Source organism: Felis catus, chromosome E2 (genome assembly GCF_018350175.1).
Source record: "Felis catus isolate Fca126 chromosome E2, F.catus_Fca126_mat1.0, whole genome shotgun sequence".
NCBI classification, from domain to species: Eukaryota; Metazoa; Chordata; class Mammalia; order Carnivora; family Felidae; genus Felis; species Felis catus.
Window position 1 is genome coordinate 60,656,436 of NC_058382.1, and position 16,088 is coordinate 60,672,523.

The window sequence follows — 16,088 nt, forward strand, 5'->3', positions numbered from 1 at the left end:
CAGCCGGCCGAGCGCCGTCCGGACGGCGTCCCGGTGACGCCATCAGGACGCGTCTCCTCGTCGCCGCCGCTTACTACGGTGGGACCCAGCGCCGCCATGTGCCAGGTTGGCGAGGACTACGGGGACCCGGCGCCCGAGGGACCGCCGCCGCCGCCGCGGCCTGGGTGAGAGCCGGGCGTCCGCACCGGCCCCTCTCTTTCCCGGCGCCGTCTGCCCGGGGAGCTGCGCTCCGGGAAGCCAGGAGACGGCCGGGGGCCCGGAAGCCCTGGCGTCCCAAGCGGGGGCTGCACTTCGTTCCGCGGCACCCGGGGAGTGCCCGTTTAGCCGGCGGTGAACACCCCAGGAGGGGGCTCCCTCTGCCCGCTGGCACTTGTAATTCTGGCCGCCAGTGCGGACGGCTCCAGCGCTGACCGAACTTTCCGTAGTCGAAGAGGAGGTCGGCCTCCCTGTCGCTTCCACGCGCTGGTTCCACTTCTCCCCTCCAGATCCACACGGGGCAAGTGGTGGTGTGTCATGCCTGCCTTGGCGAGGTTGACAGGTGGCCTTTATGTGCTTTCCTGAGCTGGCTTTAGCAGACTAAGATACCCCCCACGGCCGTCGTCTTTTTTCGTGCTGGTAGGGTAAGGCACAAGCCTTGGCTGCTGTGTGTACAGCTGCCCTCAAGAACTCCTCATACGCCAGGTTGGGGTGAGAAACGGGGCGCCGCCTCCTCAGAGTCTGCCCGGAGGGAGGTCTGCAACCTGTGTTCTTGCCTCCTCCTTCCCCCAAGCCTCCGAAGCCGTGAGCTAAAGTGTGTGAAGTGCAAGGAAGGCGTACCCGTTGTGGTGATCCGAGCCGGAGACGCCTTCTGCAGGTGAGGCGTGGAGGTGGGTGGGAGGCAGGCACGGGGTGACTCGGCAGCCAGGATTGCCCCCATCTCTGTGTCTTGACCTCTTGCTTTAAAGAGCATGTAATCACTTGTACTTCTCACGTCGCTCCCGGTGACTCTGGTGAGTGGGCGTGGGGGTATTGGTTTGCTGCATGGGCACCCCATAATTCTCCCAATATCCAGCTGTGGATTCAGTGGCAGGAAGGTATGTGATGGCTCTTAAGGGGACAGTTGGCAGTGAGGATGAGGTGAGTTACAGGCAGGATGAGCATCTCGGGGCAGATTAGAGCATCCTGGGATCTTGGCCAGCTGCTCTGAGGGACACTTACTTTACTTGTGTGGGAGGGAGGGAGGTTTGCAGCTTTCTTCAAGCTCTGAGGTGGGGGGGGGGGCGGGACTTTGGAGGGGAGCAGAGGAGGCTGATTCCCAGAGGACCTTGTTATGAACATGCTCTGTTTTCTCTGAAGCCGTCTTGTGGCCCCTGACTTGTCGGCAGTGAATCAGAGCTCCTCCAACACCTGTTCGCTTCCCCTGGGTTCACAGCGCCATGAGGGCAGGACCAGGCTCCTGGTTTATCTGTGTTAATTGCTGCGGACGTTTCGTGCTTTGGGTGGGAGACGAACCTTTGTTGAATGAGTGACCAGCTCATGTTTTCAAGATTAGTCTCCAAGAGTCTTAGACTCTACTTTCCAGAATGTTCCAAAAGGGAAACTGAAGGGACTGAGCTTTTTGTTTCTTTTTTTCCCTACAACTTTCTCCTCCCCAGCCGTCTTTTGGGAACCCAGTGGACTTGGTGTGTGCCACTAGAATATACATTTTAAGCAAAGAAGGCAAGCTTTAATCACTTAGAACATCAAAAAGTGACGATTGTTCCAGGGCACCTGGGTGGCTGTCGGTTAAGCATTCAACTTCAGCTCAGGTCATGATCTCACGGTTTGTGAGTTTGAGCCTCACATCGGGCTCTGTGCTGTCAGCACAGAGCCTGCTTCAGATCCTCCGTCCCCCTCTCTCTCTGCCCCTCCCCTGCTTGTTCTGTCCCTCTCTCTCAAATACTTAAAAGAAAAAATACTAAAAAGTGATGATTGTTCGAAACAGAGAAGAGGCCACAGCAGCTCCTTCTGGGCTGAGAGCTCCCCCTGCCTGTGGACAGCGACAGGGTTCTCTTTGTGCCCCGTGAAGTGGGGAGTGAGTCAAGTATCTGTTGGTTTCAGGAGTCTGCCACGCCTGACTTTCTTGGGAGTCCCTGCCCGTGGCTGGTCACCTAGGGTCCCAACATTTTATTAAACGCTGAGTTGAGTTACAAAGGACCCGGGGTCACCCCTCCTTGCGGTGTCTGTTCAGCGGTGGGGGTGGGGATGGCTGTAGACACTGATGTGTCTTAATGGGAAAAAGAAAGTAGATTTAGGGGTGCAGCCCCAGGTGTGGGGCGGTTCTAACGGAGCCGCCTTGCTCCCTCTTTTCAGGGTGCTGTCTTTGACCCTGACTCCCTGCTGGGCTTGCCAGGGAGCTTTCAAATGCGGGTGCCTGGGCCTCACTCTGGCATGTTCTGCCGTATTTGGCCTGAGTGATTCTAACCTGTGGCCAAGGCTGAGCACTTCTGACCTAGTGAACATGAGAACCAGCTGGGAGGTTTATCATCAACACAGATTCCCAAGGCCTGTGGTTCTGAGTGCTTTGATTCTGTAGGTTTGAAGAAGCAGCCAGGACTGCGCGTTTGGCACGAGCTTCCCGGCGTTTCTGGTCCAGATGGGATCAGCTCATCGGGCCCGTGTGGAGCTCTGGGACGCCCCCACCCCACAGCCTGTTCAGGGCTCCCCCTTCACCCAGAGGGATAGTACTTCTCCCCGTGGGGGTCCCGGAAGGGACCTTCAACTCTGCTTAGGGGAGGGTCGGGCTGGCCTTGCCCTGCACTTTCCGGTGTCCGTCTGTTCTGCCAGCCGGGCCCTCCTGAGCGTTTGGGGGTGCGGGTGGCACCGGGGCTGCGAGCCCCTCAGGCATCAGTTCACACGAGTAAGGGTTGCTGGGGACCAAGGGAGGCCTCCCTCGCAGTGTGGGGCCGATCGCGGGGCAGACCCAGCTGGCGAGAACCCCGTAAGCTTGGCTTCCCTTGGCAGTTGCTGGGCAGAGCCTTGGTCAAGATGCTTCCGGTCGAAGCCGGAAGTTGGTAAAAGCAGGGGAACGCCAGGCAGAGTCTCGGGCCGCCTCCCCGTCTGGGCGAGGAGGTGGGCCGCCCGGGCAGCGCCCCCGCAGCTGCTGCTTGCTTGTGTTGCAGGGACTGCTTCAGGGCGTTTTACGTGCACAAGTTCAGAGCCGTGCTGGGGAAGAATCGGCTCATCTTTCCAGGAGAGAAGGTAGCGTGTGGGGTGACCCCTCTGTGGGGTCCCCAGTTGGAAAGCCCAGCCCCCCTGGGCCCTGGCTCTCAATCCCCGTGTCCCTTCCCACTGTCGTGCACGGGTGGTGGGGGGGACGGTGGACACGCTCCTGTCGGAGATGCGGTGCCCTCCAGCGACGTTCCTTCTCCCTTAGGTGCTCCTGGCATGGTCTGGGGGGCCTTCATCCAGCTCCATGGTCTGGCAGGTCCTTGAGGTACATCCCTCCAGCATCTTCCAGGGGCCTTGCTGCTGCCCAGCTAAGCTCCAGGGTCGGGGGCCCTGCCCCGAGGGGCTCTTGCCTGGAGCTTGTGGGAGCAGCCCGCCAGCAGCCGGGACAACCGGAGGGTTCCTCGATGTGTGTACAAGAGGTGCACGTGCTGGGGCTGCGTCTGGAGTGACCCAGCTCTGCCTCAGTTTAGTACTTTGCTGACCGTGTAGAGTCATTATCACCAGAACGGTGTCGCGGCACGGTGGAGCATCGCTTGGGGTGTTGTCAGGTCCTGGGCTTCCCCCGGTCCTGGGTGGAGGACGAGACTGTGACATAGGAGCAGGTGCCTTGGGGAACCCAAAAGGGGTCCGGCCTGGCTGGGGATGGGCAGCCTCCTTGAGAAGTTCAAGGAGAGACCCGAGTGAGCAGCGGGGCCCCCAGGTGGCTAAGTCGGGTGGGGAGCCAGAGTGAGGAAGGTGCTCTGGGTGCAGAGCTGGGCTCCAGGCGGTCGGCGGCCTGCGCAGAATGCTGGCCGCCTCGGGGGTCTTGACCCGGGGCTGGGACACTCAGACCCTGTGCGTTCCCCTTGAGAGGCGCAGATTAGAGGGGCTGCGGCCATGGGGGCGGTCTGTCCTGGGGCCCCCGGTGTGGCGCGTCTGGTTGGTGCTCCTCTCTCGCGTCACGGCCCGCTGAACCTGGCCTTTTGTCTGGCACCTGGTGGCCCCCTTCCCTCTGACTGGTAGCGCCTGGATTTTCTGCTGTTCCGTCGCACTCTCGGCGGCCAGAGGTGCTTGGGTAGGCCACTTCTCGGGACGTAGCCAGGAGGGAGGGACTGACTCGTGAGGAGCAGGTCGTGCGGGGGCAGTGAGATACGCAGGCAGGCCACCTTGACCCACGTGGCCTCCCTGTGGGGCCTGACAGCACCTCCTCTGAATGGCCCGTCCACCCCAGGTGGGGGGCAGCACCACTTCCCAGGGGGCCTCAGTCGAGGTAGAGAATGGTCTGTGCCGGGAAACTGTCCTGTGTTTTCTAACTGGGGGGCTGAGCTCCTGTCCCTTTTCTCTCCAGGGCCTGAGTCGAGATTCTGCCAAACGACTGCGTTTCGTGCCGGGGGTCATCTACGTGGATGGTGCGTGTGGCCACCCTCACCCCTACCCCGCTGCTCAGGATGAGCCCCACTCAGACAGCGGGTGCTGTGACCTTAGCAAGGCCCTGCTGGGGGCAGTTTTTGGAGACAGCACGCGTGTCCGGCAAGAAAGGCACGGTTGTTGTCTTACCACAATCAGCTTTATCAGAGTCAGGCCGGAAGGGCCCCAAGTGAGACGGAGGGGCCCCGAGAGGGATGGGCGAGTTCGCTTCCCCAGGGCCCAGTCGCTAACCTGCCCCCCGCCTTGCTCCCTTGAGATAGGCTCCCAGGTGGATCTCTGGCACTGTGGTCAGTCATGCCTCCCCTCCCCACACCTCCCTGTGCCATGACCGTGAACCCACTGCCCGCTCTGAAAATGCTCCCCCAGGAGAACAGGTTAGCTGTTGTTCCTGCGGAAAAGCCGCGTAGGGTGTCTCACACGGCATTGGCCCTGTCCCGTCTCCGGCTCTTCTGTAGCCGTGACTCCTTCCCGCCTGCCGTTTTTCAGAGGGAGCGGCTTGTGGGCAGAGCCCGGAGGACAGAGCAAAAACTGTGGCCGAAATGAAGCTGGTCCTGCAGACCCTCGGCTTCCCGTGGCACATTGTCGCCTTGGAGGAGGTGGGCGGGCCCGTGTCTGATAAGGCCCCTGGAGGGTGGGCTCCCGGGGTGTACGCGAGGGGCCTGTTGAGTCGCGGCACGCGGAGGTGGGCTGGGCCTTACCCTGTCCCCCTGCCCCGGAAGGTGTTCGGTCTGTCGCCGTCGGTGCTGCGCTGCTCTGCCCGGGAGCCGGTGGGGGCCGTGGGGACCTACAAGGTGGCTGTGGACAGTTTCCTCCAGCAGCAGCACACGCTAGGGACCGAGAGGGCAGGGGGCAGCCCCAGCCCCACCCAGGGAGAGGAGCGGCTGAGCCCGCCTGGCACCCAGGAGTCCCAGGACCCGGCGGGGCCACCGCCAGCCGCCCAGACCGAGGCTCTGTCCCGACTGTTTGGCTCCGTGAAGACGCTGACGGCCAAAGAAGAGTTTCTGCACACCCTGCGGTAAGCCCCCCGCCCTCCCGGGGTCTTGGCCTGGCTTCACCTGGACCCTGAGACCCTGTGCTCTCCAGGACGCACCTGATCCTGCACGTGGCCCGGACCCATGGCTACTCCAAGGTGATGACAGGAGACAGCTGTACCCGCTTGGCTATCAAGCTCATGACCAGCCTGGCGCTGGGCAGAGGGGCCTTTCTCGCCTGGGACACGGTACGTGGGTGCAGGCCTTTCAGGGACCCTGTTGGCCCCTGTCACTTGGAAGTAGTGTCGAGAGTCAGCCCCGGGGTCTCCCTCGCGGAGCAGGGAAGGAGGGACTGCGAGCCCGTCTGGTGGGGGTGGTGAGGGACGTGCCCCCGCCCCCCACAGGGCTTCTCAGATGAGCGTCACGGTGACGTGGTGGTGGTGCGGCCCATGCGCGACCACACGCTGAAGGAGGTCGCTTTCTACAACCGCCTGTTTGCTGTGCCCTCCGTCTTCACCCCCGCCATCGATACCAAGGTGAGCTGCAGGACCTGGGCGGGCCCCCGCCCTTCGGCATGGGGTCAGAGGTCGCCGGCACCCCTCGGTGACCTGAGCCGTGTCCACACCGGCTCTCAGACCTCAGCGTTAACAGCGGCGTGCCCGGCATTCTGGGAGCAGACGCAGGGCACTCCCCCGCAGTGCAGAGGTGGGCTGCTGTCCTCCAGGAAGAGGGGGTGTGCCGGGGGGCGGTGGGTGGCTGGCCCCCAGGTGCCTGCGTCTCTGGGAAGGGCTCGCAGGTGTAGGACGGGCAGGACGGATCTTGGAGAAATCTGACGGCACGATCTGTGAGAGCCGCTGCGTTCAGCAACCGGGACGCTTCAGAAGCCGGTGCTCCGGCCGACTCCAGCCCTGACGTGGTGCTCGTGGGGGCTGCCAGCGTGAAGCTGTGGCCCCTCGGCCCGGCCTGGGGCGCCACTCCTGCGGCCCTCATCTGATTCCCCTTAGGCCCCCGAAAAGGCCAGCGTCCACCGCCTGATGGAGGGCTTCCTGCTCCGGCTGCAAGCCCAGTTCCCGTCTACCGTCAGCACCGTGTACAGGTGCGTGTGCGCGCGTGTGCACGAACACCCGTGCCGGGGTCGGGTTGTGGGAGCGGAGCCCCAGCCTGACGGCGCCTCGCGCCCTTCCGCCACACCCTCAGGACGAGTGAGAAGCTGGTCAAGGCCCCCCGCGACGGCTGTGCCGCCGGCCCCCGCTGCCTGCTCTGTATGTGCACGCTGGACGTCGACGCTGCTGGTCTGTGTGGAGGGGGCGGGGCCCCGGCAAGCGGGAGGCGGGGTCCGGGCCCCAGCGGATCCTCAGGTTTTCTCTGCCTGCAGACAGTGCCACGGCTTTCGGGGCCCAGACCTCCGGTTTCTCCCAGACGCAGCCCCCCACCCCGCGGGCTGGGGCTGGAGCACCCACGGAGGTGGGCGGCGCCCAGGACCGCTGCCAGGGGGCCGGGCCCTGCGGGAGGTAAGGCCCGCCCCGTCCTGTCCCCACGGCCGGCGCCACGCAGCTGTGCGGGGCGGAGGGTGGCGCTTCCAGGGCCCGGGCGAGGCGGTCAGGTACAGCTCTGCTCCCGCAGGGAGGACTCCCGAGCCCGCGTCATCGAGCAGCTGTGCTATGGCTGCCGTGCGAATATGAAGGATGTGGTGAGTGGTTCCCGCCCACGGGTGGTGACAGGAGAGGTCCACCCTCGGGGCTCTGTGCCTCACGGCCCCTCACCCACGGCGGTGCTCTCTGTCGCAGCCCTCCTTGGACCTCCTGCCACCCTACATCTTGGCCGAGGCCCAGCTCCGCAGCCAAAGGTACCGGCTAGCCACACGGCTGGGGGAGCCCCCTTTGTGTGTGTGTGTGTGTTGTGGGGGGGCGGGGAGGGTCCTTCTGGGCCTCTGCACCTGGCGGCAGGTTCCCAGCGTGTGGCTTCCCCCAGGGCCTCGCAGGAGATCCAGGAGTATCTGGTGGAGAACGGCGCTGAGGAGACGCACACCGCCGAGAGCTGAGCCTGGGGCCACCAAGAGCCGGGGGCGCGGATCGCATAAATAAAAATACTTTTAATTAGAAAACCCTACAGTACTCGTGGGGAGGGGAAGGCTGGACGCCCCAGCCCAGCGTGCCGGCCGCGTGGGGCCCTCGGGGACGAGGAGGTGCCCTGAGCCGGGCGGGGGAGGGGCCACAGCTTCCTTCCTTCCTTCGTTCCGGCAGCAGCATCGGGGCCCGGCGGTGTGCCGGGCGGCTCCTTCCTGCCTGGGTGCGGGGCCCCGGCTCCTACTCCTTCTCGCGGGTCCACTTGATCATGGTCTCGGGCGAGCGGTACAGGAAGATGAGCTTGGCGTAGAGCTCCTCCTCCAGCTCCAGCTCGCGCGTCTCCCGCACCAGGAAGATGTCCTGGCAGAGCTTGAGGATGCGGTCCACGCAGGGCAGCTCCTCAAACATGATGGAGTGGGAGATCTCGCTGAAGAAGCCACGCACGAACTTGCCGATGACCAGCACGATGGACACGTAGAGCCCCATGATCCTGCCGGGCGGGGGCGGGGTGAGTCCCGGGCCGCGGAGGCTGCAGCCGCCGCCCGTCCGCCTTCGCGCGCAGCACACTCACCCGTAGCCGGCCAGGAAGCCGAGGCTGGGCGGGCTGACCTTGTCGCTGAAGATGACCATGGGGAGCAGGTTGCATTCGGCCTGGCAGTCCTGCAGCTCGATGACCCACCACTCCAGGAAGCCGGCGGCCCCCGAGCCCACGCGCTCCCTCCGCAGCTGGATGCGCACTCCGAGGTAGTCGGCCTCCTCGTCTAGGGCAGGGCCAGGGTCCGTCAGGGCCCCCACCCTTGCCCGGGGTGGCGCCAACCCCCCACTCGCATGCACTCGCTGTCACACACTCACTGGGCTGCAGCTGCTTCACGGGGTTGGCCTCGGGCCCGTTGGGAGCACGGATGTACTTGGGGAAGAGATTGGGGATGACCCTGCAGGGAGAAGGGGGTGGGGGGAGTCAGGCCCAGCACCCCCTGGTGCCCCCTCCCCCACTCACACTGACTGGTCCCAGGTGCCCTCAGGCAGGCCCCGCCCCCCAGCGCTCTCCCCCACTCACACCGACTGGTCCGAGGTGCCCTCGGGCAGGCCCCGCCCCCCAGCGCTCTCCCCCACTCACACCGACTGGTCCGAGGTGCCCTCCAGCAGGCTGGCCAGCTGCCTCCGCTCGCTGCTATTGGCAGCCAGGTCCAGGGTGTGCTTCTCGTTGGTGTATTCCACGGTGCCGCCCTTGGCCAGGTCCCTACGGGCCAGGACACAGCGTGACCCACGGCGGGCCACACCCTACCCGGGTCCTGCCGCCAGGGTCCTGCCCCAGCCCGGGCCGCACCTCTGGAAGTTCCAGGTGAAGCGCAGGGTGATGTCGGCGGTGCCGTTGTACAGCTCCCGCTTCATCTGGGCCCGGCTGGGCGGGCTGATGCGCCACAGCGCCCCGGAGCTGCCCTCGATCTGCGCCGTGACGATGTCCTCGGGGCTGTACTGGCTGATGAACTGCATGGCCAGCTGGGCCCGGGGCGGCACTTGAGCGAGCGGCGGCCCCCTCCACCCCGCCCCCCCGCCCCTGCAGGTGCAGCCCGGGGCCCACTCACAGGGTTCGGGTCGAAGTGTCTGGACAGCTCCTCATAGGCCTGTTGCGTGAAGGGCACGATGGACGGCTGCTGCGCGCTCATGGTGAACAAGGGCTGCGGTGGGGGGACGGCGTGACGCTGCAGGGAGCCCCTCGGCCCCTGGCCGCCAGCGCCGCGTGGAACTCTAAAGATGAGTGACGTGGGACTGGCCCACCGTCCTGCTCCCCGGCTGGGACAGACCGGTGGCTCACCTCGTAGCCACCCAGCTTGAGGGTGACGGTGACGTCGATCGGCTGGTTGACGACGCCGACCACGGAGCGCACCAGGGACATAAAGAGCAGAGGGAACCAGATGATGGCCACGAGGAACAGGATGATGAGCCCGCCCATGCCGTACTTGACCACCTTCTTCTTCTTCTGCCCCTTGGGCTGCGGGTATTTCTGGGAGGCGGGGTGTGGGTCAGGGCCTCAGCTCTGCCCGCCCCCCGCCCCCTGTCCCGGACCCCCACCCCCTGCTGCTCCGGGGGCCTTCCTCACGCGGCCACAGCCTGGAACAGCACTTAGTGTGGCCTCTGCGTGCACAGACACCGGCCAAGTACAGCCGAGAACCCAGAAACAGACCCTCGCGCCGAGCGAGGAAAGGATAGGTTCGTCAACGGTTGTGCTGGGACAAACGGACACCGACACGCCAGAGAGATGGGACGGTCAGTAAAACTCCCAGGGGCAAAGTTTCATTCCTCAGGATCTGGTGAGAGATTCTCGGACCTCACACGAGCACCAGCAGAAAACTGGACGTCAGAGAAAGACTCCTGTGTCTCAGGGGAGGGGGAGAGACCGTGGAGAGACAGCCCGCAGAACGGGAGGCTTCGGGGCAAATCCTGCCTGAGAGGGGCTATAGCGTCCAAAAGTTCTTGTAAGTCAACGATAAGACGACAGACAACCCAGGGACGCAAGGGGCAAAGCAGACGACAGGCATGGGAGAAGAGTGTCACCATCACAAGCCATCAGGGCCACCAGAACCAAGACTGCACTGAGGCGGTCACCTCCCAGTCACAAGTGGTGGTGAGGACGTGGGGAGACCGGCAGCCCCCATGCCGCAGGGGGTGGGAGCGGGGCGGCCGAGGGGCTGAGGCATCCACAGCAACACTCGCTGCGATCAACAAAATAGAAGCCCAGCCTCCTTCACAGTTTGGAATGGTGGCTAGGAAAGGTGGCTCAGTCACGTGATAAAAAGCTGCTCGGCCATGAAAACCCCAAGTCCTGACACAGGCCACGCGGACGGCGCTTTGAACCCCCTAGAACGAAAGAAGCCGGACCCGGGCTATGGGGCACGTGACTGCATGTGCACGAAACTTCTGCAACAGGCAAATCCCTGCAGCGAGGGGTTCTTGCTGGAGCGCTGGCCCGGGTTTAGACCCGAGGGGACAGTGGCACAGCTCTGTGACCGTGCTATGCGTCGCTGAATTGTACAGGTGGATGGGGCAGGTTCTGCGCCCACTGTCCCCCAGTAAAGCTGCTAATGGGACCTCGGCTGATACTTGGTGCCCACCCCATCTCCCAGCCCTTGCGCCCAAGACCAGAGGCCAGGCTTCTTCTGGGTATTTGCTCAGACCTCGGTCAGCTGCCTGTTCCCAACAGGGTCAAGTTCACCGTTCCCTCTAAGAGGCACCTTCTGACCTCATGTGGTCGTGGGTTGGCAGCCCCCAGGTGAGGGGTGGGAGGGACCACCAGCACCACCTGGTTGTCGTGTGGCCCATCTGCCCCAATGGGGAGCGACCAGTGTCCCTCACTACCCGCCTTAGGCCCGGGCACCTTCTCGGTCTCTCGGCTGCACTTGATGATGAAAATGTTGGCGTAGATGTCCTCCACACACATCCAGCTGGAGAGGGACAGCGTGGTGTCCGTCCACACCCAGTCCATCACGGCCCGCAGCTCCACCAGGAACGGCACGAGCCGGAAACTGCCGGGGGCGGGCACCATCAGGAGAGCCCGCGGGAGACCGCCCCGCTCCCGGTGCCCCGCGCCCGCCCACACTCACCCCTGGAAGAGGAAGAGGTTGAGGTGGTTGTACTTCTTGGTGAGGAAGTTGCCCAGGATGCGGGTGGGGTAGCCGCAGCGGATCTGGTAGGCGGACAGGGCGAAGTAGACGCACTTGACGAAGTACCACAGCTGGGCCACTGCGTTCTGGCTGAACATCCTGCAGGGGCGGGAAGGCCAGGTCAGGGCGCCCTGCCCGAGGCCGGAGCCCCAAGGTCTCCGGGCCCAGCGCCGGCCCGGCCAGACACCCACCTCTCGGTGACCGCGGGCAGAATGAGGAACATCCAGAGGTGGATGGCCAGCACCAGGACCACCTGGAAGGCCAGCTTGCCCAGCACGGTCTTGCGGAGGTAGAGGGCGCGGTCGATGACCATGGTGCTGAACTGGATGAGCAGCATGACCAGGAAGGCCTCGGGCACCTGGTCGTCTGACAGTGAGGACGTGATGTCTGTGGCTGCCGAGTGTTTCTGTGCCGGGAGAGCAGAGGTCGGGGGGGGTGGGGAGAGGGGGGTGGTGGGGGGAGGGGGGTGGTGGCGGGGGGGGGGGGTGGGTGTTGGGCTCTGTGCTCACCCCAAAGGCCCAGAAGCCAAAGATGATGATGATGAAGTCAACGACGTCGGCCAGGAACATAAGGGCGTAGACGTCGGTGGCCGCGCGGTACTGGGTGTGCAGGATGTCGTGGAAAAAGCAGTGCAGGGGCCGGTACACGCTCTGGGCCCTGCAGGCGGCGGTGGGCTCAGTGCTCCGGCGCCCCCAGCTGCGCCCTCCCACCCGCCCTGGCCCGGGGGCTGCCACGGTCACTCACAGGGCCAGGCAGCAGCTCTGCAGTCGGAGCCCCAGGGCTCTCGCCCTTTCCCGGGGGCGACTCCACCTCTCGCTCCCCGGCGCCGCCGCCACGCCTTCTGTGGGAGCAGCCACTGCTGACGGGAGCCCCGGGGGCGCCGGGCCCAGCTCCGACTCCCGGCCACCCCGAGACCACCCCCCAGGGGGCTGGATCACCCCGCTTTACAGACCAGCAGGCTGGGATGAACACAGAGACGTCCCCAGGTCGCTGGCAGTAGGCCAGCCGGGGCTGCGTCACCTGCCACGTGGGGCAGGCCGGGAACGCGGCTGGGGCCGCGGCTCCAGGTGGGAACCCGCTGGGCCACAGTGGCCGTGGAGGGACAGGGCCGTCGTACCCACAGCCGTGGGCTCCACGGGCTCCACGGGCTCCACGGGCTCCGTGCTCTCCCTTCTCCTCTTCCTGAAACGCAGGCTGATCGGCTTTGGGTCTCGGGGCTTGGGCTCCACGGGAGGCTCTGGGGGCCCATCCCCTGCTTCCGCCTGCATGTGGTACTGGGCGAGGGCCCCAGCCACCCCTGGTTCTCCCTGGGGTCCTGGTGACGTCGGCTCCTCCTCAACCCCCTTCTTCCCAGTGCCGCGGTCGTGGTCCTTGGAGAGTTGGTCCCCTTCATGGTCCCAGAGGCCATAGCACTGCAGGGGGGTGGGGGTGGAGAGAGGTGAGGAGGCTGGCGTGGCCGTACCCCGGGACCCGCAACATCCAGGCTTGCCTCCCGGCAGGTGGGGTGTGCACCGGGAGGTGCCCGCCTGCCGCCCCCGGCGACGCACCAGCAGCTGGGAGCGGTGGAAGAACAAGGCCATGAGCTGTACTAGGTCGTACTTGACGTAGCCGTCGGTCTTCTCCAGGCCCAGGATCCGTGGTGGGAAGTACGGCTTGTTCTCGTAGCGCCGGAGCACCGCGTGGGTGTTCCAGGGGAAGAAGCCAAACTGGAACAGGTACTTGGTGACCACGGTCACCTGCAGGGGAGGAGGCTCAGCATGGCACGGCCAGAACTCCTTCTCCCCCGCCCCCCTGGGCCGCGGCCCACCTCGGTGAAGACGATGGCCGTCATCCAGAAGCGCTTGCTGGGCCTCGGGATGGACAGCATGGCCCACAGGAAGACGAGCACGGGCAGCACCAGGGAGGTGGCCGAGGCGGTGACCATGTGGTTGAGGATGATGACGAAATAGCAGAGCAGCTCCGAGTGGGCGGCCACGCACTGGTAGGCGGCCTGCAGCAGCCGCAGCGCCCGGCCCTGCCTCGCTTCGAACTGCTGGGCCTCCTCCAGCTCCTGGATGTGCAGGTGCCTGCGGGGAGCCGCGCCCAGGCCCTCTCGCACCAGCGCCCACTGCCCCCCCAGCACCCCCCACCGGCCGCCCTGGGCACCGACCTGTTGAGGAGCAGCTCGCTGGCGGTTCGGGTCCGGGTGGAAGCACCGGCGGGAAGCTCCCGGGAGCTGTGCAGGGAAGCCCCAGGCTCGGCCGTCGCGTCCTCGCCGCTGCTGCGGGCGTTGCACCCCGTGCTCAGGTGGCCGCCGGTGGCCTCCGTGGCGGCGCTCAGTGGCTCCTGTGCCCCCGGCCCACTACGGGAGGCGAGGGCGGTCACAGAGAGGCAGGCCGCCCTCTGCTCTGCCCGGGCTCTGGGGCCAGCAGGCCGCACACCTCCTGGTCCGTGTGCCCACAGCAGGGCGGCTCTGCCCGAGTCCGGCGGGTCCCGGCCGCCTCCTGAGCCCCACCAGCCCACACCCACCTTGCCGCCGCGCCAGGTGCGTCTCGGGCCCCCGAGGAGCCTGGTGGTGCGGCCTCCACGCCCCTGGCATACAGCTGGTCCAGCAGGCCCCGGTGTACCTCTTGGCCCTGCGGGGCAGCGAGAGGCTCAGGGTGGCAGTTCCCCAGCGAGAGGCCGGCCCAGGGCTCGGGGGTGTGGGCGCGCGCGCTCACCCTGAGCAGCGCCTGCGTGTACAGGTAGCGCTCGGCGCGCAACACGTCACTCATGGCGCGGTGGTGCCGCGTGAAGGTGCGCAGCCAGTCCGTCAGCCCGTCCACCAGCGCCTGTCCCAGCACCCACAGAAACTGCACGGCGCTCAGCACCCGCTGCATCACGTGGCTGTGGCCTGCGGCGGGGGCAGGGGAGAGGGGCGCTGCAGAGGCTGCCGGTGGGAGGCCCCCGGCCCCCCGCCCCCCGGTCTCTGGGCGCGTGCACGCACCAGCCGCCTCTTGGTCTGGGCCCTCCGCCGGCTCCGCCTCTGCGCCCGGGCCGCCTCCTGGGCACAGGGGTGTGTGCTGGTCAGCGCCTTGCGGTCCGGTGGCCCCCGGTGCCCGCCCCGCGCGCCCCAGACTCACCCGCGGGCGGCTGCCCTGCCTGCTCCTGCCTCGCCTGCTCCTCCCGCTGCCTCCTCAGCACCGTCTGCGCGTTGGTCACCCATGCCTGGTACGCCAGCTGTGGGCCGGGTCCTCGGGGTCAGCACCCCGCCTCCCGGGACGGGGTCCCGCTCAGCCCACCTCGGAGCTCCCGGGGAGCTTGGGACCAGGCCGGGCTGGGGGCCTTCGGCTAGCTCCCTGCTTCAGGGTGGGTGGGAAGCGGGTCCCGTGGGGCTGTGCCGTGGGGGCAGGGCACGTGGCCACACCCTGCACGCGTGGTTGGCATTCGGTGCCAGGGCCACTTCCTGCAAACTGAGGACCCAGGGGTAGGCGAGGGACCCCACCGTTTTCCAGCAAACACGCACAACCCTTCTCAAGTCCTGGACGCTCAGCGGCGACGTCAGGAGACCGTGGACGGAGGCCCTCGGAGCCGCCGCCTGTGACCTGTGCGCCCCACGGCCTGTGTGTGCCTCTGACCTGTGGGCTCTGGAGGTCTGAACGGATCTGGGCAGGCTGGCTAGAGAGGCTCTCTCCTCCCCCCGCGCCCCACGGACAGGGGAAGGCAGGCAGGCGACCCTCCCACCTCACCTGGAAAGCGCTCTGTGCCGAAGGCCTGGGGTCCTCAGGTGGGGTCTCCTCCTCCTCCTCACTGTCAGACTCGAACAGGAAGTAGTCCCCCGAGTGGATAACTGCAGGCAGGTGGGGCTGAGAACTGTCCTCCCCAACAGGGGCTCAGGCTCCACACCCCCCTCCCCGAGACTCAAGTCCTCTTTAGTGCCAGACGGGTCCAGGAATGCGCCGGGCCGTGGCACCCAGCATGGGTTCCCTCGGCCTCCCACCATCCCGGGGGACAGCCACGGGAGCTGGAGGCTGGGGCCAGGCCAGAGCAGTGACAGGACACGGACAGGACAGGAAGAACACGAGGGCGGGCGTCAGCATGAACACTCAGACTCGTGAGAGTCTGAGCAACAGGGGAGCACAAAGCCTGCGTGGGGACCTGGCTGAACCGAGGCCCAGCCTGTTATTACTGCGTGGCGGGGTGGGGCCGGAGGGCCGGCTGACAGGGCACAGGGGGAAAGGCCGGGGTGCACGGCCACAGGTGGGCGCACAGCAGCTGAGAGAGGAGGGGCCCGGGCACAGTGGGCCCAAGGAGGTGGTACCTGTGGCGTGGTCCAGCCAGGGCCGCCACCACTGCCTCCGTGGCGGGGACGAGCCCCGTGGACTGCCAGGCCCTGTGGAGGGGCGAGGCGAGCGTGAGCCGGCGGGGCGAGGCGCGGGGAGGGCGTGGGCAGCGCCCCCCGACAGAGGGGGCCTCGCGGTGCCGTGGGGAGCAGAGGACAGTCCACGAGTGCAGGCGGACGGCGGCAGGCTGGCCCGCGGCCCACAGGGACGCGGTGAGCACGTGGCACAGGACAGACGGGCGCACACGGCACAAACCAGACAGGAGCGGGCGCCAGCAGTGTGGACGCCGGGACCCCGGGGCCCTGTGAGCCCCTCACACTCACCCGGCTCCTGGGGGGGGCCCTGGGGCTCCTGGGGGCGGCTGCGGCCGGCCCGGCTCTGCCTGTGCTTCTCCTGTTTGGCGCGGATGCGCTCCATCCTGGGGGGCGGGGGCGGCTCTGAGCACCGAGCTGGGCGGGAGAGCCCGGGGCCCCCCACCCAGACGGCACCTAC

At 66.3% G+C, this 16,088-nt stretch overlaps 2 protein-coding genes across 9 annotated transcripts in view; one reads left to right on the top strand and one right to left on the bottom strand.

Annotated features, from left to right (window-relative positions):
• The first annotated feature begins 2 nt into the window (after positions 1–2).
• Positions 3–10,722, top strand: CTU2 (cytosolic thiouridylase subunit 2). 2 transcript variants are annotated; one of them, XM_023244899.2, is made up of 15 exons: positions 3–164; positions 770–853; positions 3,141–3,219; positions 3,395–3,454; positions 4,517–4,577; positions 5,083–5,192; positions 5,316–5,611; positions 5,680–5,815; positions 5,972–6,103; positions 6,572–6,663; positions 6,765–6,859; positions 6,943–7,078; positions 7,191–7,257; positions 7,355–7,413; positions 7,539–10,722. In XM_023244899.2, the coding sequence occupies exons 1-15, from the start codon at positions 97–99 to the stop codon at positions 7,606–7,608; spliced, it is 1,545 nt and encodes a 514-aa protein (XP_023100667.1). In that variant the 5' UTR covers positions 3–96; the 3' UTR covers positions 7,609–10,722. The 2 variants fall into 2 exon arrangements, with proteins under 2 accessions (XP_023100667.1, XP_023100668.1); XM_023244900.2 differs by lacking the exons at positions 3–164; positions 770–853; positions 3,141–3,219; positions 3,395–3,454; positions 4,517–4,577 and adding an exon at positions 4,579–4,707.
• The window catches only part of PIEZO1 (piezo type mechanosensitive ion channel component 1), a 54,258-nt gene continuing 45,809 nt past the window's right edge, over positions 7,640–16,088 (bottom strand). For 5 of the 7 annotated variants that reach the window (XM_045046592.1, XM_045046589.1, XM_045046591.1 and 2 more), the window contains 23 exons: positions 15,920–16,014; positions 15,575–15,646; positions 15,003–15,103; positions 14,397–14,493; positions 14,261–14,317; positions 13,995–14,167; positions 13,804–13,910; positions 13,445–13,636; positions 13,103–13,361; positions 12,843–13,031; positions 12,413–12,707; positions 12,040–12,136; positions 11,805–11,952; positions 11,487–11,701; positions 11,236–11,394; positions 11,010–11,157; positions 9,450–9,638; positions 9,220–9,312; positions 8,961–9,133; positions 8,751–8,873; positions 8,486–8,565; positions 8,205–8,394; positions 7,640–8,123 (listed from right to left, as the gene is read on the bottom strand). In XM_045046592.1, coding sequence (XP_044902527.1) covers positions 7,874–8,123; positions 8,205–8,394; positions 8,486–8,565; positions 8,751–8,873; positions 8,961–9,133; positions 9,220–9,312; positions 9,450–9,638; positions 11,010–11,157; positions 11,236–11,394; positions 11,487–11,701; positions 11,805–11,952; positions 12,040–12,136; positions 12,413–12,707; positions 12,843–13,031; positions 13,103–13,361; positions 13,445–13,636; positions 13,804–13,910; positions 13,995–14,167; positions 14,261–14,317; positions 14,397–14,493; positions 15,003–15,103; positions 15,575–15,646; positions 15,920–16,014 — 3,502 coding nt within the window. In that variant the 3' untranslated portion in view covers positions 7,640–7,873. The remainder of the gene's footprint in view (positions 8,124–8,204; positions 8,395–8,485; positions 8,566–8,750; positions 8,874–8,960; positions 9,134–9,219; positions 9,313–9,449; positions 9,639–11,009; positions 11,158–11,235; positions 11,395–11,486; positions 11,702–11,804; positions 11,953–12,039; positions 12,137–12,412; positions 12,708–12,842; positions 13,032–13,102; positions 13,362–13,444; positions 13,637–13,803; positions 13,911–13,994; positions 14,168–14,260; positions 14,318–14,396; positions 14,494–15,002; positions 15,104–15,574; positions 15,647–15,919; positions 16,015–16,088) is intronic. The other 2 variants (XM_045046586.1, XM_045046587.1) reach the window with 2 other exon arrangements.

Excerpts from the sequence above, each read along its gene's own strand:
- CTU2 (XM_023244899.2), top strand. The coding sequence starts at position 97 with ATGTGCCAGGTTGGCGAGGACTACGGGGACCCGGCGCCCGAGGGACCG. Across the intron at positions 854-3,140 it reads GCCGGAGACGCCTTCTGCAG|GGACTGCTTCAGGGCGTTTT; the intron begins GTGAGGCGTGGA and ends CTTGTGTTGCAG. Across the intron at positions 4,578-5,082 it reads GGGGGTCATCTACGTGGATG|AGGGAGCGGCTTGTGGGCAG; the intron begins GTGCGTGTGGCC and ends GCCGTTTTTCAG.